This window comes from Oncorhynchus mykiss, chromosome 15 (genome assembly GCF_013265735.2).
Source record: "Oncorhynchus mykiss isolate Arlee chromosome 15, USDA_OmykA_1.1, whole genome shotgun sequence".
In the NCBI taxonomy this organism is placed as follows: Eukaryota; Metazoa; Chordata; class Actinopteri; order Salmoniformes; family Salmonidae; genus Oncorhynchus; species Oncorhynchus mykiss.
In genome coordinates this window covers 56,783,894-56,795,349 of record NC_048579.1, presented here as the reverse complement: position 1 = coordinate 56,795,349, position 11,456 = coordinate 56,783,894, and the positions used below count along the sequence as shown (strand labels likewise).

Below are 11,456 nucleotides of genomic sequence, written 5' to 3'. Positions count from 1 at the left end.
GACTGATCTTCGTCTATTTTATGCAAATAAGAACCTTACAAATTCTTAGAAACTGACAAAGTGTTTTGCTTTGTTATAATTGAATTGGTTAATGAACATATAGGACTTAAATTCCTCTAACAGATGATAAGGTTTATTAAGCCGTGTGTTTCCATTTCTCACCTGTTTCCCATCCTCAGACATGATGAGACCATGATGTGCTGTATCAGGATCCAGAGTCACATCCACTACATACTGCTGAATCCTCTTCAACTAAGCATCACACAACATCTTCACTTCACTCAAAATGGTCTCCTCCACTTGAGACACAGCTCTCCTCCCAGTCCCCACACACATATCACTGTGAACACTGATCATATACCAGTCCTTGGTGGGTGGAGGGGTGCAGAGGGATGGACAGCTCTGTATGAGGTGGAGGTGGTCCTCAGTGTGTGAGTGCTCCAGCTCAGTGCTTCTCCTCTGTAGCTCAGTGATTTCCTGCTCCAGCTCTTTAATGAGCCCTTCAGCCTACCTCTCTGCTGCTTTCTGCTTCTCCTCAATCACCTCAATGAGCTCAGTCTGGCTTCTCTCAATGGAGCGAACCAGAGCATTGAAGACCTGTACACTGTCTGATACCTGTGGAATGTTGTGCCACTCTTCTTCAATGGCTGTGCAAAGTTCCTGGATATTGGCCGGAACTGGAACACGCTGTTGTGTACATTGATCCAGAGCATCCCAAACATGCTCAATGGATGTCTGGTGAGTATGCAGGCCATGGAAGAACTGGGCCATTTTCAGCTTTCAGGAATTATGTACAGATCCTTATGACATGTGGCCGTGCATTATCATGCTGAAACATGAGGTGATGAATGGCACAACAATAGGCCTCAGGATCTCGTCACGGTATCTCTGTGCATTCAAATTGCCATCAATAAAATGCCATTGTTGTCCTAAGCTTATGCCTGACCATACCATAACCCCACCGACACCATAAGGCACTCCGTTCACAACGTTGAATTCAGAAAACCGCTCGCGCACACAAAACTATACACGTGCTCTGCGGTTGTGAGGCTGATTGGACGTACTGCCAAATTCTTTAAAATGACATTGGAGGTGGATTATGGTAGATAAATTAACATAACATTATCTGGCAACAGCTCTGGTGGACATTCCTGCAGTCAGCATGCCAATTTGCATGCTCCCTCAACACTTGAGACATCTATGACATTCTGTTGTGTGACCAAACTTCACATTTTAGTGGTCTTTTATTGTCCCCAGCACAAGGGGCACCTGTGTAATGATCATGCTGTTTAATCGGTTTCTTGATATCCCACACCTGTCAGGTGGATAGATTAACTTGGGAAAGGAGAAATACTCACTAACAGGGATGTAAATACATTTGTATACCGATTTTGAGAGAAATCTGATTTTTGTGCGTATGGAACATTTCTGGGATCTTTTATTTCAGCTCATGAAACATCGGACCAAAACTTTGTGTTGCATTTATATTTTTGTTCGGTGTAAATAAAAAAAGGAAATGTGAATGGTAAATAATGGAAATCTCATCTTCAACTTAATAATTCTTAAACTCTCTACTCACCTGTAAAGAATGTTTGTGGATAATTTCTCTGTCCATGCTGTCAAAGGGTAGGAGACTCAGTGTATAGTCTGAACGTATAGCTGTTTAAGGGATTTCTGAAGTTCTGGAGAGTGGTCCTGTACACAATATACTGTCTCTCTACGTTAGTTTCACTTCAGCAAAGTGATGTTGATATTTTTTAATATTTTTTTTATTTCACCTTTATTTAACCAGGTAGACTAGTTGAGAACAAGTTCTCATTTGCAACTGCGACCTGGCCAAGATAAAGCATAGACATTCGACACATACAACAACAGAGTTACACATGGAATAAACAAAACATACAGTCAATAATACAGTAGAAAAAAAGAAAACAAAAAGTCTATAAACAGTGAGTGCAAATAAGGTAAGATAAGGGAGTTAAGGCAATAAATAGGCCATGGTGGCAAAGTAATTACAATATAGCAATTAAACACTGGAATGGTAGATGTGCAGAAGATGAATGTGCAAGTAGAAATACTGGGGTGCAAAGGAGCAAGATAAATAAATTAATACAGTATGGGAATGAGGTAGATAGATGGGCTGTTTACAGATGGGCTATGTACAGGTGCAGTGATCTGTGAGCTGCTCTGACAGCTGGTGAGGGAGATATGAGTCTACAGCTTCAGTGATTTTTGCAGTTCGTTCCAGTCATTGGCAGCAGAGAACTGGAAGATAAGGCGACCAAAGGAGGAATTGGCTTTGGGGGTGACCAATGAGATATACCTGCTGGAGTGCGTGCTACGAGTGGGTGCTGCTATGGTGACCAGTGAGCTGAGATAAGGCGGGGCTTTACCTAGCAGAGACTTGTAGATAACCTGTAGCCAGTGGGTTTGGCGACGAGTATGAAGCAAGGGCCAACCAACGAGAGCGTACAGGTCGCAGTGGTGGGTTGTGTATGGGGCTTTGGTGACAAAACGGATGGCACTGTGCTTCTACACCTGCATTGCTTGCTGTTTGGGGTTTTAGGCTGGGTTTCTGTTGGGTTTCTGTACAGCACTTAGAGATATCAGCTGATGTAAGAAGGGCTATATAAATCAATTTGATTTGATAGACTGCACCCAATTTGTTGAGTAGAGTGTTGGAGACTATTTTATAGATGACATCGCCGAAGTCGAGGATCGGTACGATGGTCAGTTTTATGAGGGTATGTTTGGCAGCATGAGTGAAGGATGCTTTGTTGTGATATAGGAAGCCGATTCTAGATTTCATTTTGGATTGGAGATGGAGATGCTTATTTGGTATGGTATTTGTAGTTGTCCACGTATTCTAAGTCAGAGCAGTCCAGAGTAGTGATGCTGGACGGGCGGGCAGGTGCGGGCAGTAATCGATTGAATAGCATGCATTTTGTTTTACTTGCATTTAACAGCAGTTGGAGGCCATGGAAGGAGAGTTGTATGGCATTGAAGCTCGTTTGGAGGTTAGTTAACACAGTGTCTAAAGAGGGGCCAGAAGTATACAGAATGGTGTCATCTGCGTAGAGGTGGATCAGAGAATCACCAGCAGCAAGAGGGACATCATTGATGTATACAGAGAAGAGAGTCGGCCAGAGAATTGAACCCTGTGGCACCCCTATAGTCCGGATAACAGGCCCTCCGATTTGACACACTGATCTCTATCAGAGAAGTAGTTGGTCAACCAGGCGAGGCAATCATTTGAGAAACCAAGGCTGTCGAGTCTGCCAATAAGAATGTGGTGATTGACAGAGTCGAAAGCCTTGGCCAGGTCGATCAATACGGCTGCACAGTAATGTCTCTTATCGATGGCGGTTATGATATCGTTTAGTACCTTGAGCGTGGCTGAGGTGCACCCATGACCAGCTCTGAAACCAGATTGCATAGCGGAGAAGGTACAGTGGGATTCGAAATGGTCGGTAATCTGTTAGTTAACTTGGCTTTTGAAGACCTTAGAAAGACAGGGTAGGATAGATATAGGTCTATAGCAGTTTGGGTCTAGAGTGTCACTCACCCCCTTTGAAGAGGGGGATGGCCGCGGCAGATTTCCAATCTTTGGCAATCTCATACGATATGAAAGAGAGGTTGAACAGGCTAGTAATAGGGGTTGCAGGTCATTTTAGAAAGAGAGGGTACAGATTGTCTAGCCCGGCTGATTTGTAGGGGTCCAGATTTTGCAGCTCTTTCAGGACATCAGCTATCTGGATTTGGGTGAAGGAGAAATGGTGGGGGCTTGGGCGGGTTGCTGTGGAGTGTGCCGGGCAGTTGACCGGGGTAGGGGTAGCCAGGTGAAAAGCATGGCCAGCCGTAGAGAAATGCTTATTGAAATTCTCAATTATATTGGATTTATCAGTGGTAACAGTGTTTCCTAGCCTCAGAGCAGTGGGCAGCTGGGAGGAGGTGCTCTTACGGAGTAGGCTTCTAATGTTAACATGCATGAAACCAAGGCTTTTACGGTACATAAGTCCACAAATGAGAGCACCTGGGGAGTGGGAGTGGAGCTTGGCACTGCAGGACCTAGAATAACCTCTACATCACCAGAGGAATAGAGGAGAAATAGGATAAGGGTACAGCTAAAGGATATAAGAACTGGCCGTCTAACACGTTCAGAACAGAGAGTAAAAGGAGCAGGTTTCAGGGCACGATAGCATAGATTCAAGGCATAGTGTACAGACAAAGATAACGTAGGATATGAGTACATTTGAGGTAAACCTAGGCATTGAGTAATGATGAGAGAGATATAGTCTCTAGAGACGTTTAAACCAGGTGATGTCATCGCATATGTAGGAGGTGGAACAACATGGTTGGTTAAGGCATATTGAGCAGGGCTCGAGGCTCTACAGTGAAATAAGACAGTAATCACTAATCAGGACAGTAATGGACGAGGCATATTGATATTAGAGAGAGGCATGCGTAGCCAAGTGATTATATGGGTCCAGTGAGTGGTTGGGCTGGCTGGGGACACGGCGATTCAGACATGCTCCTCCTCACCAGATACTGCTGTGTGATTCTCTTCCTGGAACAGTTAACTCTTTACATGGCTGAACTGTAACTGATCATTTTTAACTGTCATATTGATTAAAACAGTATTGATTGACATCCCGTACCAGGAATAAATTAAATCTAATTTTACCCCTGGTTATAAAAAATATAAAAAAACATTATTTAGCCATTATTTAACTAGGCAAGTCAGTTAAGAACAAATTCTTATTTACAATGACGGCCTACCCCTGCGACAATTGTACACCGCCCTGTGTGACTCCCAATCCCGGCCGGATGTGATACAGCCTGGATTCAAACCAGGGAATGTAGTGACTGAGTTGCATTGCCTTAGACCGCTGCGCCACTCGGGAGCCTTAAATTACAGTAGCTCATGGTGTAATCATTCAGGTGTGTGTAGAGAGGTCGATGACAACCAGAAGGTATTGGGTCATTTGGATTTTTATTCAAAGGATTTACATCACATTAAAGCACATGGTATTAGTTTGTCCACGTAGAAAAGAGCTGACATTAAGGGCACCTCTCCTCATGGTTCAAAAATGAGGGAGCAAAAAAACATCCCAACCCACCTCCCAAACCTGCATAAAACAATCAATGTACAAAAACAAACTAAGTGGTCCAAATAGCATTAAAAATAAAGTATCCTAAACTGGTTGAAAGATGTACTCCAAACCTTGTGGCACCTCATGACTACATACTACATTTAGTGAACAGACTTGTACATTTACATGACAGGGTTGTGGTGGTTAACACATCCCTTCCCCCCCATAACAGCTCCCCTCCATGACCTCATGTCCTTCTGATGATTGCCTTTGACCTTTTGACGGAGGGGTCATACGCTCAGCCTACGGATAGCCTTCAGTCACCAGGCCTGTGTCTGTGCGGTCGATGGCCGCCGCGGTCAGAGCAGGAGCAAGGCCTCGTCATGAGAACTGGATCTGCTGCACGCCAGGAATCTACAGGAGCAGACAGGGGCAATGGAGAGAACAGTCATGGATATGTCGTAATGGTCTAGTTCTGGTTCAAATGTCACTTGTCTGTTGATATGATGCCACTTACCTGTTGATATGAGGTGGTGTACACCATGACGTTCTGCTGTTGGCCGTCGGCTGTTATAATTCCGGCTGGCAGTTGATTCGCTGGAATAGAGGGAAGAGGACATTACAAAACCATCCACAGCACAAGACCATAATATGCCATTTAGCCAAAGCAACTTACTAATGCCTGCATACATTTTACATGTGTATGCATGACTGTAAAGCCTCTACTTTAGTATTAGATGACAAAATTGAGACCTGTCCTGAACCACTTACTGAAGCTGTCGTCTGTAAGCTCCTCCCCCAGGCCTTCTCCCACTGACACACCTGGTATTCCCTTCTCCCCCTTCATCGCCTAGGAAACAACATATTGTGAGAGATTAAATAGCATGTGATGTGAGATTGTTCATGGACACTTGTGATTGTGTGCGAGAGACTAATTGTCAGAGCAGAAGTAGTGTGTTTAGTCGCACCTCTCTGAACTTCTGTAGGTAGAGTTTGAGGGGCTCCACATACATGTCGAAGCCCAGGGTTGACATGGCAAACAGGATGTCCTCTCCGTTGATGGTCTTCCTTTTCTCCTGGTGGCAGCGCTCACTGGCCTCCGACGTGATGAAGCTGATGAACTCACTCACACACTCCTGCACACACTCCTTGGCGTCCTTCGCTATCTGTGAGACACACGCAATTTAGGACAAAGAGGAATAAGACAAGGAGAACATTTCTGGGTCGTGTTCACTTGGCACCAAACGGAGAAGAACAAAAAACAGACTGAAACAGGGAGGGACTATCTGAACTTGTCCAATAAGAAACTTTTGGTTTTTTGTTAGTATACGTTTTACTATGGTGTACATTAATGAATACGACACAAGTCTTGCTCTCACACAGCCTACACACACACACCATGGTTACCTTCCCGGTCTGTGGGATGCCGTTCTTCATGATGCGTGCCACGTTAGCAATGGGGAGGTAGATGTCCTGCTCCCGGAAGTTCTCTTTCATGCCCCCGTCATCATGGTCATTCAGACTCTCCTCTCCATCATCTACATCACACGCATTATGTGGAAAACATGGATAATTGATTGTAAGCATTAGGTACTGATAGTGCTGCATTGAGATGTAGAGAATGTGATAATGTACTTGTGGCTGCATTGCGTGATGTATTGTCTCTACCTTCTTTCGCCTTGTGCTGTTTGTTGTCTGTGCCCAATAATACTTGTACCATGTACCATGTAGTGCTGTTACCATGCTGTGATATGTTGTCTTAGGTCTCTCTGTGTAGTGTTGTGGTGTCTATTGTCGTGATGTGTTTTGTCCTGTTTTTATTTTAATCCCAGCCCCGTCCCATGCAGAAGGCCTTTTGCATTTTGGTAGGCCGTAATTGTAAATAAGAATTTGTTCTCGACTCACTTGCCTTGTTAAATTAGGTATTATATATATATTTTTAAATGACACTACAGTACATTTTGATTGGGGGATATTCGATTCATGATATGCGCACACCTAGTTCCCCAATTAGGCTTGAATTTATCAACTGATGTCTCTTACCATCTTGAGACTGGAGCACATATCCTCCTGACATGTATTCTCCAGAGATGCCTAACGTTAGCTGGGAGGCGTCGGTGGTGGAACGGTCTTCTTCCATCTGGAGCAAAGGACATGGTTTACTCAAATAGCTGAATTGTTGTAAGGCACTTACTGTTGACTGGCTAGTTAGCTAAACATGAATGTTAAGCTAGCTGGCTAAGTGTTCGCCAGGTTAGGTTGCTAGAAAACTGTTAGCTAGCATGTCTACCGAATTAGTTAATTTCGCTGACCAAGTGGGTGGTTGTTTGCTAAATGGGAAGCTAGCAAGCTAACGTTAGCTAGCAAATGTTTCGTGCAAAATATAATTTGGACAAAGGAAGCAATGGCTTTAGTTTGGTTGCCATTTGACCCTCACACATTTTTATTTCGACTATTGTTGCAACGAAAGCATTATGGGTACAATTTAACGTTATCCTATAGCCACGTTGGTTGTCTCATTGCAAGCCCTCTCTGCTCACAATGAAATTCCATATCGGAAGTTCGCATTTCGGCCTGTTCTTCGTATTGAAAACGGAGGCAGGGGGACATGAAGCTAATTCATAATTTTTGACGAGACTTCCTGCTCTCAAACTCCTAAACGCAACAAATCGAAATTAGTCAGAGACGGACATTTCCATTCGAGCTAACGAGGAATTGGTTAGCAATCATTGGCCGGAGCCAGGCACAAACCTGCAATGAAGCCCTGGTTGGTTACCTTCTCAAAACGGCCGTTGGTTGGACAGAAAATGGCTGCAAAAGAACCAGTCCCAGCGCGGAGCTACGCGTCCTCCAAAAATACAGTGCACCACCTCCCCTGACCGCCATGCGGCCGTTCTGTCGATGCGTCACCCTCCCACTAAATGATACCTAGTAGCTACAGAAGTGTATAAAGCTGTTCTATAAAAAAAAAAAAAAGCGACCCTCCCTTTCTCTATGTGCATTTGTTGCCATTATATTGTTGAAATAAAACATTTGACTGATACAATGTAATGGTGAGTCATCATGCAGTATGCCTGTTATGATTATAGAAGAACAGGGTGTTTTCATTACATATCAGACCTAGTGCAAAATTGTATTGCATTTAATATATTGATTTTTTTAACATTTTATTTCACCTTACCAGGTAGGCTAGTTGAGAACAAGTTCTCATTTATAACTGCGACCTGGCCAAGATAAAGCATAGCAGTGTGAACAGACAACAACACAAAGTTACACATGGAGTAAACAATAAACAAGTCAATAACACAGTAGAAAAAATAAAAAAAATTGTCTATATACATTGTGTGCAAAAGGCATGAGGTAGGCGAATAATTACAATTTAGCAGATTAACACTGGAGTGATAAATGATCAGATGGTGATGTGCAGGTAGAGATACTGGTGTGCAAAAGAGCAGAAAAGTAAATAAATAAAAACAGTATGGGGATGAGGTAGGTAAATTGGGTGGGCTATTTACAGATGGACTATGTACAGCTGCAGCAATCGGTTAGCTGCTCAGATAGCAGATGTTTAAAGTTGGTGAGGGAGATAAAAGTCTCCAACTTCAGCGATTTTTGCAATTCGTTTCAGTCACAGGCAGCAGAGAACTGGAAGGAAAGGTGGCCAAATGAGGTGTTGGCTTTAGGGATGGTCAGTGAGATACACCTGCTGGAGCGCGTGCTACGGGTGGGTGTTGCCATCGTGACGAGTGAACTGGGATAAGGCAGAGCTTTACCTAGCATGGACTTGTAGATGACCTGGAGCCAGTGGGTCTGGCGACTAATATGTAGCGAGGACCAGCCGACTAGAGCATACAGGTCGCAGTGGTGGGTGGTATAAGGTGCTTTAGTAACAAAACGGATGGCACTGTGATAAACTGCATCCAGTTTGCTGAGTAGAGTATTGGAAGCTATTTTGTAGATGACATCCCAAAGTCGAGGATCGGTAGGATAGTTAGTTTTACTAGGGTAAGTTTGGCAGCGCGAGTGAAGGAGGCTTTGTTGCGGAATAGAAAGCCGACTCTCGATTTGATTTTAGATTGGAGATGTTTGATATGAGTCTGGAAGGAGAGTTTACAGTCTAGCCAGATACCTAGGTACTTATAGATGTCCACATATTCTATGTCGGAACCATCCAGGGTGGTGATGCTAGTCGGGCGTGCGGGTGCAGGCAGCGAACGGTTGAAAAGCATGCATTTGGTTTTACTGGCGTTTAAGAGCAGTTGGAGGCCACGGAAGGAGTGTTGTATGGCATTGAAGCTCGTTTGGAGGTTAGATAGCACAGTGTCCAAAGAAGGGCCAGAATATATTATTGTGTATTCACATAATTACAGTGATATTCATATCCATGCTTTTGCCTGTTTTCACCACAAGTGAACGCCATCGCAGCACCTTATGCGTTTGTGTACTGTCCCCTGACAAAATCGGCACACTCGCTGACGGTTGAGTCAGACATTTCAGCGAAACTATTTGGAAAAGTTCACCGCTATAACTTACTCCTTCCAGAATCATCTTGAAGGATAGAATATACTTGATAGAACTTTCCAACAACACGTTCCGTTGGTGGGACTCATATTTTCTTGAATTTATTTACGTAGTGTGTTGGTACATATATATATATTGTATACTTCTCTTTAGATCCTGTTTCTCTACGAAATCAGATTATTTAAAAAATGATTTGGACCAATCAAATATTTAATTATTGAAAACCAATAGTATAGCCAAAGATGGTTTAGAAATTCTGTGGTATAACGTTCAGTGCAGCTCTGATTTTATCCACCAGGTGGCTACATTGCACCAACATAAATTGAAAAGATGCAGTGCTGAACTGTAAACTTCACGAGTCCCAGTCGAATTGATTGACATAATATCATTACCGGTACAATGATATGTGTTTCTGCTACTGATGCAAATGTTTGTTGAAAAATGCCCTAACTTGTATTTTTACACCCCTTCACTATGTTTCACTCTGAGACCGCTTGCCGATCTAATTCCAACCCACTATGGATCAGACATGGATGTTGAAATCGGTGTGGAAATAAAGGATGTTTTTATGTTGCAATAGAAGAGTTCCTATAACAATATCTGAAAGGTTGTACAAATCTCTGTGGACACAACAGAATTCTCCTTTCCACACTGCCTGCACCACCTTTGATAGAAACACCCCTAGACTGAAATGTTAAATCATTTTAAAGTTTTTTTTTTAAGAGGGCATAATGTCTTTCAAATTCAGAGTGAAACGAGGTGACACATTTTCTCAGGGGTTATTGGAGTCAATGATGTGGTGTGCTAATATTCACCCAGAGAGACAAAGAAGCACACTTCAAAGAAGTCTCTTTGTGCTCAAGGTTGTGATTTAGCCTCATTTCCTTCTCTAATGGAAATGTCAAACAGCTAATGCTTACTGTATGACAAGTATGGACCGTAATGCTTTCTCTCTCCCTGTCGGTCTCTGTCTCTGTCCCCTCTCTTCTATAGGCATATGAGGTCCTGACTGCAACAGACATCCCCTGACTGCTCTGTGTGTCTAGACACAACACCTACAGTACTGTCTGTGTCTCTTCCTGTCTGTCACTGATCTACCACCCTCTTTATGGAGCTGTCTCACCTTCTCTTCTAGTCTTGCTCTTTTTTTTTAAGAGGAATTGTTCTTTTAATTACGTTTCAAATTCAGAGAAACTCATTAATAACAATTATTTGAGTTTAATCCATTCTCCCTGCAGGCTTTCTCAATGATCTTTCTATCTTATATGTCCGTTTGAATCTCTTTTTGTCCTTTCTGGGATTTGCAACCCTCTTCAAAGATGAGATATTCCATCTCTCTACATGTAGTCAACCTGCATAAAGCTGTGTTAACCCCAATTGGCTGTGAGCCAGCCTACACACACTAACTCATTTAATCAGCAGTCATCTGATCTGGCCAATACTCACAGTGTGCCCAAGCATACTGTGATAATTATCATTTAAATTGATTTTATGCTAATGATATGAGCTGTTATATTCTGAAATCCAGAGAAAAGTGGAAATGAGAGGAAGGAACTTGACAGTGAGAGGATTTGGGATTTTACTTTATCTGACTGACACCTCTCTTTTCCCTCACCCACTTCTCTGTTCGTATTCCCCCTTTCTTTTCCCCCTTTTCTCTTTCAGGAAGCTGCTGGCTTTAGGAGGAGGGTACTGTTTTTTGACTTGGTGGCTCCCACCCCTAAAGGCACTAAATGGGGTGTGTGATGCAGACAGTGTTTTCACCATATCGTCTATTACTTCATTACATAATGCCATTTTGTGCTCAATCATTTTCTGAGTGGTTATTGACTTTCACTGTCC

At 43.0% G+C, this 11,456-nt stretch overlaps 1 protein-coding gene across 4 annotated transcripts; it reads right to left on the bottom strand.

Moving 5' to 3' along the window:
* Positions 1–4,974: 4,974 nt before the first annotated feature.
* LOC110490370 (nuclear transcription factor Y subunit beta) lies at positions 4,975–8,028 on the bottom strand. 4 transcript variants are annotated; one of them, XM_021563723.2, is made up of 7 exons: positions 7,845–8,028; positions 7,137–7,233; positions 6,492–6,631; positions 6,062–6,259; positions 5,865–5,943; positions 5,611–5,690; positions 4,975–5,507 (listed from the first exon to the last, which is right to left on the bottom strand). In XM_021563723.2, the coding sequence occupies exons 2-7, from the start codon at positions 7,231–7,233 to the stop codon at positions 5,475–5,477; spliced, it is 627 nt and encodes a 208-aa protein (XP_021419398.1). In that variant the 5' UTR covers positions 7,845–8,028; the 3' UTR covers positions 4,975–5,474. The 4 variants fall into 4 exon arrangements, with proteins under 4 accessions (XP_021419398.1, XP_021419400.1, XP_021419399.1 ...); XM_021563725.2 differs by having other exon boundaries at positions 6,501–6,631; positions 7,845–8,027; XM_021563724.2 differs by having other exon boundaries at positions 7,870–8,021.
* Between the last annotated feature and the right edge of the window lie 3,428 nt (positions 8,029–11,456).